The following is an 18,809-nucleotide window of genomic DNA, read 5'->3' on the forward strand; positions in this document are numbered from 1 at the left end:
GTTTCTATGTTTCTATGTTCGTTTAGTTTGTCCACAGTTTGGTTTTTCCACACAATACTGGTGGGCTGATGCTGGGGCAGGGCTATATGTCCGTAACGTCAGCTTTACTTCGTCTCCATCTGCTGGTAGAGGTGCACAACATACTTGTATGGATTGGCCTGCCTTCCTTAATGGAAAGGGCATTATCAGGTAAGTAGAAATTTCTCTTATTACCCAGAAGAGAGGGTCATTAATTTCCATTCCATTAATATTGATACATTTTTTCATCTCCTGGCAGTGGTTTGTAGAATGTTCTTGCAGTGAAGTAATACAGCTGCACTGCAACAAAATAATCTGAAACACTCAAAGAGCTTTAAGAAAACATTTATAATGAGATAGATCTTAAAAACATACGCGCGCACGTACTTTTGTTCGTGCCACCGGCGCGAACAAAAGTACACCGGATTTTATAAGATACGCGCGTAGCCGCGCGTATCTTATAAAATCCGGGGTCAGTGCGTGCAAGGCTGCGCAAAATCGGCAGCCTGCGTGCATAGAGCCGCGCAGCCTGCCTTCATTCCCTCTGAGGCCGCTCCGAAATCAGAGCGGCCTCAGAGGGAACTTTCCTTCCGCGTCCCCCCACCCCCAGCCCTACCTAAATCCCCCCCCACCTTTGTTGGGCAAGTTACGCCTGCTTGAAGCAGGCGTAACTTGCGAGCGCCGCCTCGCCATCCCCCGGCACAGGCCGTAGTGCCGGGGGACTCGGGACCGCCCTCCCGGCCCGCTCCCAAACCCGTCACCACGCCTCCGGAACCACCCTGGACTGCCCCCTGACCCCCAGACACGCCCCCCGGACACGCCCCCTCCCACCCCTTTTACGAAGCCCCGGGACTCACGCGCGTCCTGGGGCTTTGCGCGTGCCGGCGGCCTATGCAAAATAGGCGCGCCGGCGCACAAGGGCCCTGCGCGCGTAAATACGGCAGGATTTACGCACGCAGCGCTTTTAAAATCTAGCCCATAATATGTACCTATTACAATTCCCAAAACATGTACACATTATGAGTCATTTCTACTACTACAGGATATTATATTAGAGACTAGCAGCATAAAATTCAAGATACTAAACAGCTGATAGCTGCCTCACGGTTCATCTCCTTCCTTTTGATTACCATCAGGTTAATAATGAATTGATGACCACCGAATTGGCCACTCCAACAGCTGGAGTAGAAATCTCACGAAGTAAAACCCATGCGATCATCACCACAAGCTTTGGCCTTCAGCTTCAATTTGATGGTGACCATGAGCTCTTTGTAAGGGTGAAGGAGCACTATAAAGGGGCACTGTGTGGTCTGTGTGGTACCTACACTAACAACCAACAGGATGACTTCATGAAACCGGATGGAGTGGTTGTTCCAGATTTCAATGAGTTTGGAAACAGCTGGAGGGTTCCTGATGATGAATGGACGTAAGTAGCCTGGCAATTCATTGATTTTATTAAGGCTTTACTTACAAACACCACTGGAAAATCCTCCTATTTAAAGATAATGTTGTGCAATATAGCACTAAATAATTTAGGGTAGATTTTAAAAGGGTGCACGCACATGGACACGCAATGTTATAACATGCGCGAGCAGGCACACACATGTTATAAAATCGGGGATCGGCGCACGCAAGGAGGTGCACAATTGTGCACCTTGTGCGCGCCGAGCCCACACTGCCTTCCCCTATTCCCTCCCAGGCCGCTCCTTCTCCCCCACCCCACCTTCCCTTGCCCTAACTCTCCCGCCCCCCAGCCCTAAGCTAACCTCCCCCCCCCAAAAAAAAATGTGTCTTACCAAGTTAAACCTGCCTTGGGCAGGCACAAGTTGTGCACACCGGCCGACTGCTGGCATGCGATCCTGGGCACAGCTGCAAATGGCCACTGTGCCTGGAGGCCCCGCCCCGCCCCTTTTTGTAAGCCCCGGGACTTACACGCATCCCGGGGCTTTATGCGCGCCACCGGGCCTTTTTAAAATAGGTCCGGCGCACATAAGGCCAGTTATGCGCGTAAATCCACCAGATTTACATGCGTAACCTTTTGGAAATCCGGCCCTTACTGAACACATTCATGACTGTAATCATTAGAATAGTAGTAGTAGCAGAATTCCTCTCCTATTTGTATAGTATTCTCTTTTTTTCTCCATTTCTAACACATACTAAAGGAATGATTTTCCCCAGGAGAAAAAAACAGATGTTATGCATATCCAGGCTCTTCAGAATAACTGTAAGAATTTTCCATTATAGTTCTTAAAGAAACTAAGTTACTAGAACAGATCTTTCTGTTCAAAATCTACATAAGAAACACAACTTTGTATGATAACTTGTGGTCATTCTGTAAAGTGTGTCTATGCTAATGTTGTATGTTCATTAATTCAAAACGCTTCCTATGGTGAATTCAGAATTGTCATCTTGTAAATCTTGTTACATTTCATATTCTGTCTTACCAGTATATTCGTCACATGAGTTCATCCATAAACATATCTGATTTTTCTCCAGTTGCAATTCAACAACTGTTCCCGCACCTTGCCCACCAGCCTTGCAGCAAGCGGCTGAAGAGCACTGTAGAGTCCTCTCCACGAGCAATGGCCCCTTCAGACCCTGCCATTCACTTATCCCACCAGATGCGTACTTTGAGAGTTGCGTCTATGACCAATGTGCCACTGGGGGGAGCTATGAACAGCTCTGCGTTGCCCTCGCATCCTATGCTGCTGCCTGTGAGGCAGCAGGAGTACATCTGGGCGAATGGAAGAAGGACACCATATGTGGTAAAGTTCATTAATAAGGGTTATCAATAATTTTATGGATCATAAACTTGCTTCTTTCGCTTTCGTAAATCCTTTCGTTTTGTATCCAATCCTCACCATGTTTTCTAGGTCATATCATAGGGTTAGCAACATGGAACTGCAAGACACTTCTTTTAAATTCCAGTCAGTTGGGAATCCTGAAGCACTTTTTAGTAGACATTATGGGGTCAATATTCAGCCACTGGCCAGCTGGCAAAGTTCACCAGATGGCTAACTTGGCCCTGATATTCAGTGGAACAGTTATAACACTGAATATCTTGGCCATACTGTCTTTTTCTGCCTTCATGTTTCTATGTTTTTATGTATACTGACTATCGGCTCGATACTGTAAGGCCACGGTAGAAACAGTGCGGCAGTGTCAGGCGCACCCTTCCTCCCCGCACGCACAGTTCTCTTGACCTAGCGCCTGATACTCTCTTCTAATTGCATGCAAATGCATGCCGCGGCTGTGAAGCGTTAGGGAAGGGTTATGCCCGCGCAACCCATTTTACTGTATAGGCGCTTAATACACCGCCTATACAGTAACCTGGGTGCGCTGGTACCTGTCATTTCAAATGTCATTTCAAATGACATTTGAAATGACAGGCACCAGGAATTGTAAAAAACAAAATTTTTAAATACCTGTCGGAGGGCCGCGTGGGTCCAGGCGGCCGGCGGGCGGCGGGATCCAGGGGGCAGGTGGTCGCGTGTTAAATCTAGGCCACGGGCGGGTGGGCGCCTGTTCCAGGCGGTGGCGGCGGCGGTGGGGGGGGGGGGGGGGGCGGGTGGACGTGCGTTAGTTTCAGACGACCGGCGGGGGGCGGGTGGTCGCGTGTTAAATCTAGGCCGGGTCGCACAGGCGCGCATTCATTCACTGCCGGTGGGGCTCCAGCAGCCCCCACCGGCAGTGAATGAATGCGCGCCTGTGCGACCCCTGCGATTCGGCGCTCAAGGCAGTCACATGCCGTGACGTCACGCCTTGAGCGCCGAATCGCAGGGGTCGCACAGGCGCGCATTCGGCAGGCGCGCATCCGGCAGCCCCCACCGGCAGTGACGTCACGCCTTGAGCACCGAATCGCAGGGGTCACACAGGCGCGCATTCATTCACTGCCGGTGGGGGCTGCTGGAGCCCCCACCGGCAGTGAATGAATGCGCGCCTGTGCGACCCGGCCTAGATTTAACACGCGACCACGCGCCCCCTGGCTCCCGCCGCCGGTCGTCTGAAACTAACGCGCGTCCACCCGCCCCCCCCCCCCGCCACCGCCTGGAATAGGCGCCCACCCGCCCACGGCCTAGATTGTAGGCAGTGGTACATGCAGTGGTAGGATTCGTGGTTTAGTGGGACCTTGGCCCGAGGTGAGAGATGGTACCACCCACGGGGAGGAGCCCCATTGAGCGTCACCGTCGGGAGGCGAGATCTGCAGCAATAGGAGAGACAGCCCAGAGAGTACAGAAAGAGAAGGAGACTGGGGTGTGGATATGATTGCCAGAATAGGTCCCCCTAGTGGTGAAGTGTTTAACAGGCCCTGAGGAGCGGGGAATGCAAGCAGGGTATGCAAAAGCACAGAGGCAGTGACCCCAGGGGGCGCAGCCACAGAGAAAGTCAGCACAGGAGGAATGACATAGGCTTACCCAAGGAGCGTGGAAGCCCAGAAGTCTCTGGCAGTGCGATACGGCACTTCTCCGAGGAGCGGGGGAGTGCGGTACAGTCTCTGAGATAAGCAGGACGCTACCCTGAGGATCGGGGAGCGAGGTGTAGTCACACAGGAATACACAAGGCGCTACCCCGAGGAGTGGGGGCGCGGCTCAGGCACAAGCACAGGCAATGGCCCGCAGAGCGGGGTACACCAGCACTAGGTCTCCACGAAGCAGAGTTGTGAGGCAATGTTTCGCAGGGCGGGGTATACCTACATTGGTTCTCCATGAAGCAGTCATAGGCAATGGCCCACAGAGCGGGGTACACCACGATGAGTCTCCATGAGGAAGAGTAGAACGGCAATGGCCCGTAGAGCAGGGTACACCAATGTTGAGTCTGAACGAGTAGAGTAGTTCCGGGAATAACCCTGAGAAGCGGGGGGAGGGAGCAGGTAGTCAGCGTCCAAGGCACAGGGCCCTCCGAGAAGCGGATAGCCAGAGACAGGAGCAGCTCACAGCGTTCACGCTGTGAGCTGCCATGCTATCCAAGATATTAAGCCCTTGAAGAAGGACTGAATACAAGGTCCGAAACATTGTGCAATGTCGGGCATTTTTCAGCAATATGAAGAATTCATATATTGCTGATGAAATTAAGGGCATCAGAGCTTGCGAGGAGAGTGATTGAAGAGAATAATCAGCATCGTAACGGCGATACACAAGATAAGTTTGGTTAATGATCATTATGATGTAAAAGCACATGAACTATTTTTAAATTGAATATATTCACCGAGGTGTATCATCACTAAAAAAGAAAAAATAAGAATTATATGGACTGACCTATGATTAAACATAAGGCAGAGTGAGATCGGTATAAATATACCACACAATGATGCCTATTATGAATGGTCTAAAGTCATCACGTCTGAGAATATTTGTGTGAACAGGAACGTGAGTCCTTTATGATTGTTGGTCCTTAAAGGAGGGCCATGGAGTGCGTGCGGGCACCTAGGAAGGCCCGGGAGAGACATGGCGGTTGGCGACGTCCTCGCCGCTCTGGGAGTTCTGGAAAGGAGCCTTGTGTGTAGGGAATAGCTAGCCACATTCGTGAGTCTTCCCAAAGAAGAGAGGGTAGCAGCACACAAAGTGAGTAATAGCGGTCGCAGCTGTCTACGACCGATGGTCATAACAGTACCCCCTCTCTTAAGGCCCCCCCCCCCCGCAGGCTCCCAGCTGTTTTATTCAGGCCCAAAGCCCTCCCACGAGAGGAGATATTCCCACCTCTTTCCACGCTTCCTGACGTCCAAGACATCTTGCACTTGATAGGTAACGTCCGCCTCTGATGACAGAGGTTTGGGCTCAGGTGGTTTCTTTGAGAAGTCGGACAGTACCAGAGGTTTCAGTAGCGAGATATGGAAAGCATTGTGGATTTTAATAGATGAAGGCAGTCGAAGGCTGTAGGTAACTGGGCCCAGCTGGCAAAGTACGGGAAAAGGCCCAATGTATCTTGTTGGACCCTTGGGTCGGCTGAGACAGATGATGACGCACCGTGGGAAGACCTACAGTGGATGTCGAAGCCGGGGGGCAGCACAGGGCAGGAGACCGGAGGGATCTTCACCACTGGAAGCCGGAGCCCCCCCTGGAGGAGCCCGTGAGGACCTGAGCCGCTTGGACTTACGTGCGGTCTCCTATGGGCCGGTGTCTGAAGAGGAGTTCCAGAGGAATGAAGAGAGAAGAAGCTGGAGTCAGGAGGCCAACTGGAACTTCACCACTGGAAGCCCGAGGGCCCCCCAGGAGGAGCCCGTGAGAACCTGAGCCACTTGGACTTAGGCGAGGCCTCCTGGACGTAGCGGAACAGGGCACCAAGAGCCAGTTGAAGTCACGGACCAGGAACAGAAGCTGAAGTCAGAAGCCAGGGACAAAGCTGAAGTTAGAAGCCAGTGGATGAGCCGAAGTCAGAAGCCAGTGAACGAGCCGAAGTCAGCAGAGGGGGAAGGCACAGGTCGGGGAAATGTAGACCCCCAAGTTACCGGGTCTACGACCGGACTTCCCTTCATGGCACTGATGTTGGATTCTGCGGTCGACCCTTCCTGCCAGGTCGATCAAGCTATCCAGGTCATCCAGGAAGTTCCTTGCTGCTAACTCGTCTGAGACGTGAAGACATTCCTTTCAGGAATATACCATGAAGACTGTCGTCCCTCCAGTCTAGTTCGGCAGCCAGCATGCGGAATTCAACAGCGTACTCGGCAAGGGAACGGGTACCTTGGCGTAACTGAAGAAATTAGGCAACTGCTGTGGGTCTGCGGGCAGGCTCGTCAAAAATATGTTGAAAGGCAGAAACAAACTGTTCCAAGTTTCCAAGAATGGGATCCTTACATTCCCATAACGGGGAGGCCCAGGCCAGGGGTTTCCCATCTAGCAAGGACACGATATAGCTGGTCTTTACTAGGTCAGTTGGAAACTGAGCAGGCAGCAGGGTGAAGCGGATCTAGCACTGGTTGAGGAATCCGCGACACTGCTTTGCTTCCCCAGAGAATCTGGGTGGCACTTGCAGTTGGGTAGAGGTTGTAGGAGCAGGACTGGGCATAGAAGCCAGTGCTGGAGGTGTTGCCGAAGACGTGGTGTCCAAATGGTTAGCCAGCCTCTCTACGGTCGCCGTCAGAACATCTAGGCAGTGTTGCTGCTGCTACAGCCGTTGGGCGATTCCGGGGATGGCCTGAAGGCCGGCCAGATCCACCGGGTCCATGGCCTTGCAAACTATTGGATTCGTGGACCCTTGAGCTGGCTGAAACAGATGATGATGGACTGCGGGAAGACCCACAGCGGATGTCGAAGCCGGGGGGCGGCACAGGGCAGGAGACTGGAAAGATCTTCACCACTGGAAGCCCAAGGTCCCCCCAGGAGGAGCTCGTGAGAACCAGAGCCGCTTGGATTAAGGCGAGGCCTCCTGGACGTAGTGAAACAGGGCACTGAGAGCCAGTTGAAGTCAAGGACGAGGAACAGAAGCTGAAGACAGAAGCCAGGGACGAAGCTGAAGTTAAAAGCCAGTGGACGAGCCGAAGTCAGAAGCCAGTGGATGAGCTGGTCAGGAACCAGGAACAGCAACTAGCAACCTCTGGGTCAGAGAGAAACTCGTTGAAAGGCAAGGAGAAGATCTAGTTGCAGGGTTAAATAACCTGAGAGCATCTGACATTATCCTAGGGCAGTGCTGCAATATCCCGCGCTGGCCCCTTTAAATGTTGAGCCCCTGCATGTGCACGTGCCTCAGGGGCGGGGCCAGCTGTGGGGCATCGACGGCATCTCCCTCGAGGAGGGAGCACCGCGGCAGGAGCCAGGCAAGCCCGGAAAAGCATCGCAGTGGCCCGGACCATCCCGAAGGTAGATGGAGGGCCCGGGACCACAATATATCTGGGGGCGAAGTGGGCCGAAAGCAGTTAAAGACTAATAAAGCGAATATTGAGCCACACTTTGTCTCCTGGGTTAAATTGCGGAGCTTCTCAATGATGGGCCTCATAGAATTTTTTTGATCTTTGGGTGGCTTGCTGAAGGAGTTGCTTAGTGTTGTCCCAGAGTCGATGCAACTCCTGTGAGGTAGCCTGCACCGCTGGGGATGACACTGAAAGCGAGAGCGGGAGAGGAGGCAGTGGCTGGCATCCTTAGACCACATGGTGGATGCGGACTGGTATGAATTCAGAGCAAACTCTGCCCATGGCAGAAGGTCAGACCAATCATTTTGCCGAGAATTTACATAGGCACGAAGGAACTGTTTTAAAGTTCTGTTGTTCTTTCTGTCTGACTATTGGCTTGGGGATGGTAAGCTGAGGTAACATCCAATGTGATGTAAAACTTTTTGCAGAGGGATTTCCAAAACCGGGCATTGAATTGTACTCCCCGATCAGAGAGAATATGTCTGGGGAGACCGTGGAGGCGGAATATGTGGCGGATGAACAGATTCGCTAGCTCCGGAGCCAAAGGAAGACCAGGTAGCGCCACAAAGTGGGCCATTTTCGAAAATCGGTCCACGGTGACCCAAATTGTATTATTGCCACTTGAAGGAGGAAGGTCCACAATTAAATCTGTGGCTATGTGCGTCCACGGCTCACTGGGTATGGGAAGTAGTTGCAGGAGATCCCAAGGATGACCCACCGGAGGCTTATGACGAGCGCAAGTGGGGCAAGACTCAACATAGACATGTGTCCTTCTTCATGGTGGGCCACCAATAGAACTGTTGGAGAGTGGAAAAGGTTCTAGACTGTCCTGGGTGGCCTGCAGTCAAGGAGTCATGAGCCCAGCGGAGTATCTTTCATCAGAGTTGTCGGGGAACTACCGTTTTCCCAGGCGGCACAGTGAATGTGGCAGAAAGGAGGACTTTAGTTGGATCAATGATGTGCCGTGGAACATCGAGGACATCTTCAGTGACAAAGGACTGGGAGAGTGCATCAGAGCGGCAGTTTATATTGGCTGGATGGTATCATAACAGGAAATTAAATCAAGTAAAAAAAAGGGCCCAATGGGCCTGTTGATGATTTAAGCGTCGAGCCTATATTGTGGTCGGTATATATTGTAATCTGATGCTGTGCCCCCTCAAGCCAGGAATGCCACTCCTTGAAAGCCAGTTTAATTGCAAACAACTCTTTTTCCCCAATTGCATAATTACATTCCACTGGAGAAAAGCGTTTAAAGAAGAATGAGCAAGGGTGTAAGGTATGGGTGGCCGAATCTGGCTGAGTATGGCTCCTACGCCAACATCAGAGGCGTCAACTTTGATGATGAAGGGCCATTGGGGGTCTGGATGGTGCAGGTGTGGTTCCTGAAGGAAGGTAGCTTTGAAGTCCTGGACGGCAGTCATAGCCTCGGGTGATCACTGACGGATTGGCCCCCTGTGAGTGGAGCGGTCAGTGTAGAATAGTGATGAATAAACAATCTATAGTAATTGGTGAAGCCAAGAAATCTCTGCAGGGCCTTGAGGCCTGTGGGTTGTGGCCAATCGCGGATACTTTTGGATTTTTGAGGATCCATTCGAAAGCCTTGGCTAGAAACCACATAGCCTAGGAAGGGAATGGACTCTTGTTCAAAAGAACACTTCTCCAATTTAGCATACAACTGGTGGTCCCGCAACCGCTGAAGAACACTGCAGACGTCTTGATGATGGCTCTGAAGGTCTTAAGAAAAAACCAAGATGTCATCCAGGTATACTACGACACATCGGTATTGCATGTCTCTGAAGACCTCGTTCATCATATTCTGAAAAATTGCTGGAGCGTAACAGAGGCCGAACAGCATCACCAGGTATTCAAAGTGGCTGTCACGTGTGTTAAACGTGGTTTTCCATTCATCGCTTTGGCGAATTCGGACCAAGTTGTAGGCCCCTCTAAGATCTAATTTGGTGAAGATTTTAGCACCCTGAAATCTGTCAAAGAGTTCTGAAATTAACGTTAGATGGTAGCGATCTTTCAAAGTGATCTAGTTTAAGTCACGGTAGTTGATGCACGGCTGGAGAGAGCCATCTTTCTTCCCCACGAAGAAAAAGCCCGCTCTAGCGGGGGACTTGGAGGGCCGGATGAAGCCCTTGGCTAAATTTTCATGAATATATTCCGACATGGCTTGCATTTCAGTCAAGGACAATGGATAAATCCTACCCCAAGGAGGTTCTGTGATGGGCAGCAAATTTATTGCACAGTCAAAGGAGCGATGTGGGGGTAGGGCGACCGCAGCCTTTTTGGAAAAGACGTCCGCCTATGAGGAATACTCTGTACCGGCTCTCAACATGTAGAGAAGGTCTGGAAGGTCTGGAAGAGAAGCAGAAGTGGTTAGACAAGGCACAGGTGATATGGTCTCCAAGCATTTGTCGTGGCAGGAGCTACTCCATCAAGATAGTTGTAATGTGACCAAGTCAAACTGTGGGGTATGCAGCTTTAACGGCGGCAGTCCCAGAGCCGCAGGGTGTATTGCTTTATCGAGCACAAGAAATGATATTGTCTCTACATGTAGAGAGCTGGTACAGAGCTGGTTAGGGGCCGTGGAGTGAGTAAACTCGCCAGATGTTAACTTTATAACTGGCTCTTGCTGGTGAATCCAAGAGCTGGTGAGAGGGAAGGAGGAGGTCCATCAAGCCCTTGCCGGTACTTCTGGGGGATAGCAGGAAGCATCAGGGTATGTTGTCCCTGGGTGGAGAAAAAGGGGATGAAATCCCCCTTCCTAACTGGCCCTTAAATTTTGGGATGGTTAGCATAGTGGATATTATGGCAGGTAGTGTAGACATTATACTTTTTTTGTGTTAACATCCATATTAGGACTGAGGCCATGCTGTAGAGGGAAAATTTTAGCATGCCCTTGGTAAAATTAATTACATAGCATATTAAGTGGGATTTTAACTTGCAAAAAAAAAAAAAGAGATAAATTGCACGCTAAATCTATTGTAGTGCAAGTTTTATTGCATATGTCCCTTTGAGTTGTACTCTGAAAAATTCTGAAATTTTCAAAAAATTAGGGTCAAAAATTAATCTTGGCAGAACAGATTTGAAAATTCGCTGAAGTTCCAAATATTTTTCTTGCAGTTGAGATAAAATCCTATAATTAAAAAAATATATATATTTTAAATATTTGATTCAACAACTGTGCCTTCTGGAACAGGTAAAACTGTATCATCATTAATCCAGAGGTCTGCAAAAATTACACATATATCTGCATAGGCTACAGTCAGATATCTGCTCTAGCCTATGGAGATATATGGCATTTCCTTTTTCCTGCATGATATAAAAAAAAAATGGACGTGCAGGGTATCTTCAGATAGTTGGTTATTTCATGCTTGCAAAACATGAAAGGATAGCGGAAGCATGGCCTAGTGGCACTGCAAGCCAATGAGGAAAGCAAGGGGTACCCTGCGTAGAGAAGCAGATACAACCCAAAAAACATTGGCAAGGTTACATCTGTGACAAAGCTCCATGCAGGTTATCCTAACAGTATTGGGGGTAACCTGCACGGAGCGGTGGCTACAACACTTATGGCTGCGTCAGGCTTCCAAGAAGGGCATTGGGCTAACCTGCATGCCGGAATCATGGGAAAAACCCAAACTTCAAGGAGCAGAGGGAGGCCGGCTGTTTTGTTGAACACAGGCGCATCGCTACCATTAGACACATAGCACTCACGCACCAAAATCTATGGGCCAGAGCACCAAATCTCAGACAGCTGTTCTGTTTACTGCTCCAGGCAGCTTGCAAGGGACAGGAAGGGAGGGGCTGGAAAAGGGAGCAGGGCAACTGATTTCTTCTCTGCGGTGTTTGCTCCAGACTCCCCCCCTCCCAGGGGCGGATTGCAGGAAAATATCAGCCTCGGGGGGATTTTTTTTCAAAACTGGCCCACGTGGTATCTGACTTCCTCACGTCAAAACAGGCCACAAACATCTAATAGCTTTAAAATGTCACTTAACTGTGTTCTAATATTTTGCAAATACCACTAAAATATTTAAAACCAGCAGACACGTGAAATAACACCCTAAAATTTAAAAAAGGATTAAAAAATCTCCATGATCTTTTGATTTCCACTCACCCAGAGATTGTTATGGATTTGGGGGACGACACACAATCTTTATCCTCTATCTCTCCTCCATACACATACAGAGGCTTTCTGTCTGTCATACATACATGAAGGTGCTCATTCTCTCTCACATACACTAATGCAGGTGTTCTCTCTCTCTCATACAAACATGCAGGCGCGCTCTCACACAAATATGTAGGCTCTCTCATAACAGTCATGCAGGCACTCTCTCTCAAACACTCATGCAGACTCTCTCTCATACAAACATGCAGGCACTCTCTATCTTTCATACACACATTCAGGCTCACACACACAGACTTTCTCTCTCATCACATGCAGGCATTCTCTCTCAAACACTCTTAGAGGCTCTCTCTCATACAAACATGCAGGTGCGCTCTCTCTATCTTTCATACACATATTCAGGCTCACACACACAGACTCTCTCATAACACTCATGCAGGCACTCTCTTTCAAACACTCATGCAGGCTCTCTCTCATACAAACATGCAGGCGCGCGCTCTCTCTCTCACATATGTAGGCTCTCTCCATCTTTCATACACACATTCAGGCTCACACACACAGGCTCTCTCTTTCATAACACTCATGCAGGCACTCATGCATATATGTAGGCTCTTTCTTTCATACACTCATGCAGGATCTCTCTCTCTCATGCACACATGCAGGATCTTCCCTCTCTCTCTCATGCACACAGAGGCCCTCTCCCTCATGCAGGCATACATGCAGGCTCTCTCATACACATACAGATGCTCTCTCTCATACAGATGTAACTTAAGCCTCCTCCTTTCTGCTGGGCTTTGGCCACACCAGTGCTGCTTCTTATTTATTGCCAGAGGGCAGGTGGGAGGACGTCAGTGCTCCTGATGGCCCTGCAACCTCCAGAAGCTACATTCTTCCTTCTCTTCAGGACGCAGCAGGCAGCAGGTAGAGTTCCGTCATGGCCCTTCTGAGCCCTTCATCGAGTCACGGTGGTTTGAGCTCCGTCGGGGACTGAGAAGCACTTCATCGAGCTGCAGCAGTTTGAGCTATGTTGCATCCCACCGAGCCCCTCTTCCAGCCGTGGCAAGGTGTGCTCTGTCGTGGCTCACCTCAGCAGACCATGTGACCAGTGCAACCGGCCCACCGTGGAATGCCCGATCCCTTGATAGGCCAATCTGCCTCTGCCCCCTCCTGTGCTGATTTTTTAAATTGTCTTCATAAGGCCAGCAGACTCTTAGTAACACTTTGTGTCCTGTGTTATTAGAAGATCAATATCAGGGAGGTGGGAAGGGGGATTTTGATTTTTTAATTTAAGTATAAAAACATGGTAATAAGGCATGGAAGGGGATTGGGGGGGGGGGGGGTTGGATTTGGTGTTGGTCCTGTATTAAACATAGAGAAAAATGATAAGTCATGACATGGCCTACCAGCCTGGGTGAGAGAGGCCAGCACTTTAACAGAGTCTGTGCATGCTTGGGACTGATAAAAGAGGGCAATGGTAGGAAAACGGTTGCAGGTTCAGGTAAAAGACATGAGGGTTAGGAGCTGGTGTTGGGATGAATATGGGAATTTATACTCCCATCTGCGCAATTTGATCTTTTCCTGCCATCATTTACTGCGTAACTATGAATTCAAATAGGGGCCTGCAAATTGATGTATTCTTGTTTTTCACAAACTAAGATGAGCACAAGCTATTTTAGAGCAGACTGAATCTCTCTCTCTTGACATGGGCCTCCTTTGAAAGGGTCATGGTTGTGAAGCTGGTGAGGGTAATGGGATGAGAGATGTAGGTTCCCACAAGCTGTAATTGTATGTGCATCACCACAAAGGTCACTGAGGTGTTATCGGGTCCTTCTTACTGCTCTGAGCTCTTGTAAAACCCCTGGGTTATTAGAACATTACATTCTTCTATGCACCTGAAATATGCTATGGCATCTTCTCCTCACCCAGGTGTGTGTCCTATACCCCCCATACTCCAATTAACTAGAAATCAAGGCCAATAGTGTCCCACTAATTCTGGCTTGACCTGTCCCATGGAAGCATAACTGACTATTAATGGTTTAATGTTCCATTTATACTAAGAACCGAGTTTTAAAAAATTCACTGAACTTTGAGTCTAAACAACATTCAGGTCTCTGGAATATGTTACATGTCCTAAAACCCTTGCCGTATAACCTTTGGCTTATATTTTCTTTTCTTTCTCTTTTTACATTTTACATGAAACAACCACCACAGAAACCACCACTCTGCCTCCGGAGCCAACAACCAGCACTGCACAATCAACAATCACAGGTAGATCTAACTGTTGTTAATTCAGATTTAAAGAAACTTAAGAAAGCAGAGTTGCGTCCCTGTAACAGGTGTTCTCACAGGACAAGCAGGATGTTAGTCCTCACATATGGGTGACATCATCAGGATGGAGCCCAATCATGGAACACTTTTGTCAAAGTTTCTAGAACTTTGACTGGCACCTACTGGGCATGCCCAGCAATGCACTGACCCTACATCCAGCAAGGGTCCCCCTTCAGTCTCGTTGTATAGCAAAAGTACGTGCGAAAAATAAAATAAAAAGTAAACAAACCCAACTCCGCGGGGTGGCGGATGGGTTTCGTGAGGACTAACATCCTGCTGTCCTGTGAGAACACCTGTTACAGGTAAGCAACTCTGCTTTCTCACAGGACAAGCAGGATGGTAGTCCTCAAACATGGGTAAGTACCAAGCTGAGGATGCCCGAGCAATGCACCAAATGCACTCAAAGACGTGCAACAGGCACAACAACAGGGATGGATTTTGGTTAAGAGGGCATCCTGAAACCCTGAATGGGTTGGTGGAAGGATGTTGGGAAGTTAAATAGAAAACAAGTTGTGTAGAACAGACTGGCCAAAGATGGAATCCTGTGTGCCAACCTTATCTAAACAATAATGGGCTGCGAAAGTATGGAGAGAACTCCAGGTAGCAGCCTTACAAATATCGGCAAGCGGCACCGAACGGAGGTGCACTACTGATGTTGCCATGGCCCTGACCGAGTGTGCTTTTACACGGTCTTGTAGCGGAATGCCTGTTGCTGGTAGCAAAAAGAAATGCAGTCCGCTGACCAGGAGGAGAGGGTCTGCTTTCCCACAGGATTTCCCAATTTGATGGTATCAAAAGACACAAACAACTGAGTGGATTTCCTGTAGGCCGACGTGCGGTCCAGATAGAAAGCTAGAGCACGTTTGCAGTCTAAAGAAAGCAGAGCCTGTTCTCCTAGATTAGAATGGGGCCTGGGAAGAAAGGTAGGTAGGATAATAGATTGTTTAATATGAAATTCTGACACTACCTTCGGCAAAAATTTAGGGTGCGTGCAGAGCACTACCCTGTCATGCAGAATTTTAGAGTAAGGCGGGTAGGTAACTAATGCCTGTAATTCACTAACTCTGTGAGCGGACGTGATTGCCAGAAGAAAAACTACCTTCCAGGTGAGATAGCGGAGATCACAGGAGTGGAGAGGCTCAAACGGAGGTTTCATGAGCCGTCCCAAAACCATATTAAGGTCCCAAGCAGGGGCAGGAGGGCGCAGTGGAGGTTTTAAATGGAGCAAGCCTCTCATGAAACGTGATACTAAGGGTTGAGTTGAAATGGAGACATATCCTACACTCTTATGGTACGCATACACTGCACCCTGATAGAGGAAGTTTTTAGGCCTAACTGTGACAGGTGCCAGAGGTAGTCTAGGAACTTTGCAGTGGAACAAGTGAAGGGGTCTATGGACATGGAAGGGCACCAGACCGTAAACCTTTTCCATTTAGAGTGATAAGACCTTCTCGTTGAAGGCTTTCGTGAAGCCACCAGGACTCGGGATACCGACTCTGAAAGGTTAAGAGGTTGGAGTATTAACCTTTCAACAACCAGGCCATCAGAGACAGAGTTTGGAGGTTGGGGTGACGGAGATACCCTTTGTTCTGAGTGATTAGAAGGGGATCCTTCCCCAGAGGAATGTGTCAGCGTACTGATAGGTCTTGGAGGATTGGAAACCACAACTGGCGTGGCCAATAGGGAGCTATCAGAATCATTAATCCTTTGTCCTGCCAGAGCTTCACAAGAGTCTTTGAAATGAGAGGAAGTGGAGGGTACGCATAAAGGAGACCGCTGGCGCAGGAGAGGGTGAAGGCATGTCTTGGCTGCGAGTGGTGACTGCGAATGAGAGAGCAGAAATTGTCTACTTTGTGGTTGTGTACCGACGGAAAGAGGACTATGCGAGGGTAACCCCAACGTTGGAATATTGCGTCCGCTACCGTGGGGTTGAGAGACCACTCGTGCAGATGGAAAGTGCGACTCAGCTTGTCTGCCACCACATTGTCCACTCCCGGCAAGTAGGTTGCTTTGAGGCACATTGAGCAGGAAAGGGCCCATGCCCATATCTGTGCAGGTTCCTGACACAGAAGGTAGGCGCCCGTTCCCCCTTGTTTGTTGATGTACCACATCACAACCTGATTGTCAGTTTGAATCAGGATAGCTTTGCTTGATAGGCAATCCTGAAAGGCCTTGAGGTCATATCTGATCGCCTGTAGCTCCAGGAAATTTATCTGGTGTTTGGCTTCCTCTGGAGACAAGGTTCCCTGAGTCTGCAGGTCGCCTACATGTGCACCCCACCCAAGGTTGGATGCATCTGTTGTTAAGGTGATTTGAGTATATGGAGCCTGAAATGGAAAGCCTTGAATGAGATCAGAGTAGTGCATCCACCAGGCTAGTGACAGTCGGAGCCGTTTGGTAATGTGGATAATGTTGGACATTGGCTGACAAGCTTGAATCCACTGGCATTTTAAGGTCCACTGCATTACTCTCATGGCTAGGTGAGCCATCGGAGTGACATACACCGAGGACGTCATGTAACCCAAAAGTATGAGGAGGTGACGAGCAGTTGAAGATGCTCGAGACTGTAGTTGATGCGCCAGAGATGTTATGGTGAAAGCACAATCCTGGGGAAGGAAAGCTTTCGCCAGTGTAGTGTTTAGGTCGGCTCCTATAAAAGATAGGGTTTGGGATGGAACTATCTTGGATTTGGGATAGTTGGATTAGAAACCCTAAGGAGATCACGGTGTTGATAGTGAGATGCAGGGAGGTTAGTGTGCCCTGCTGAGTCGGAGCCCTTATCAACCAATCGATAAGGGTAGACATGCACACCCTGATTCCTGAGAGAGGCTGAGACCACCACCAGGCACTTGGTGAATACTCATGGAGCAGACGCCAGGCCGAATGGTAGTACACGGTACTGGAAATGACGAGGGCTGACCAGGAATCGCAGGAATTTGCGATGAGATGGTGTGATTGAGATGTGAGTGTATGCTTCCTGGAGATCTAGAGAGCATAACGAATCTCCTCTTTGCAGAATAGGAAGTAGAGAGCCCAAGGTTACCATTTTGAATTTTTCTCTGTGCAGAAATGTGTTTAGTGCACAGAGGTCCAATATTGGGCGTACGCCACCTGACTTTTTTGGTATTAGAAAATACCGGGAAAAAAAAACCCCTGCCCTTGCTGGGAGAGGGGCACTGGTTCTATTGCTTGGAATTTGAGGAGGGATGAGACCTCCTGTTCGAGCAAGGAAGAGTGGTCGGATGTCCCCCACATCAGCCGAGGTGGAGAGTCCGCTGGAACAGTCAGGAAATTTAGGTGGTAACCCTGAGTGACTACTGCAGGTACCCACTGGTCTGTGGTGACTGTATGCCAAACATAAGAACATAAGAACATGCCATACTGGGTCAGATCAAGGGTCCATCAAGCCCAGCATCCTGTTTCCAACAGTGGCCAATCCAGGCCATAAGAACCTGGCAAGTACCCAAAAACTAAGTCAACTTAATTAATAGCAGGGAATGGACTTCTCTTCCAAGAACTTATCCAATCCTTTTTTAAACACAGCTATACTAACTGCACTAACCACATCTTCTGGCAACAAATTCCAGAGTTCAATTGTGCGTTGAGTGAAAAAGAACTTTCTCCGATTAGTTTTAAATGTGCCACATGCTATCTTCATGGAGTGCCCCCTAATCTTTCTGTTATCCAAAAGAGTAAAAAACCGATTCACATCTACCCGTTCTAGACCTCTCATGATTTTAAACACCTCTATCATATCCCCCCTCAGCCGTCTCTTCTCCAAGCTGAAAAGTCCTAACCTCTTTAGTCTTTCCTCATAGGGGAGATGTTCCATTCCCCTTATCATTTTGGTAGCCCTTCTCTGTACCTTCTCCATCGCAATTATATCCTTTTTGAGATGCGGCAACCAGAATTGTACACAGTATTCAAGGTGCGGTCTCACCATGGAGTGATACAGAGGCATTATGACATTTTCCGTTTTATTCACCATTCCCTTTCTATTAATTCCCAACATTCTGTTTGCTTTTTTGACTGCCGCAGCACACTGAACCAACGATTTCAATGTGTTATCCACTATGACGCCTAGATCTCTTTCTTGGGTAGTAGCACCTAATATGGAACCTAACATTGTGTAACTATAGCATGGGTTATTTTTCCCTATATGCTTCACCTTGCATTTGTCCACATTAAATTTCATCTGCCATTTTGATGCCCAATTTTCCAGCTTCACAAGGTCTTCCTGCAATTTATCACAATCTGCTTGTGATTTAACTACTCTGAACAATTTTGTATCATCTGTAAATTTGATTACTCACTTGTCATATTTCTTTCCAGATCATTTATAAATATATTGAAAAGTAAGGGTCCCAATACAGATCCCTGAGGCAGTCCACTGCCCAATCCCTTCCACTGAGAAAATTATCCATTTAATCCTACTCTCTGTTTCCTGTCTTTTAGCCAGTTTGTAATCCATGAAAGGACATCGCCACCTAT

At 48.8% G+C, this 18,809-nt stretch overlaps 1 protein-coding gene across 1 annotated transcript in view; it reads left to right on the top strand.

Annotated features, from left to right (window-relative positions):
- Window positions 1-18,809, top strand: part of LOC115099616 (IgGFc-binding protein-like) — a 277,960-nt gene that overhangs the window by 186,910 nt on the left and 72,241 nt on the right. Inside the window, exons 55-56 of the mRNA XM_029617348.1 lie at window positions 1,155-1,444; window positions 2,515-2,783. Coding sequence (XP_029473208.1) covers window positions 1,155-1,444; window positions 2,515-2,783 — 559 coding nt within the window. The remainder of the gene's footprint in view (window positions 1-1,154; window positions 1,445-2,514; window positions 2,784-18,809) is intronic.

Source organism: Rhinatrema bivittatum, chromosome 9 (genome assembly GCF_901001135.1).
Source record: "Rhinatrema bivittatum chromosome 9, aRhiBiv1.1, whole genome shotgun sequence".
Taxonomy (NCBI): Eukaryota; Metazoa; Chordata; class Amphibia; order Gymnophiona; family Rhinatrematidae; genus Rhinatrema; species Rhinatrema bivittatum.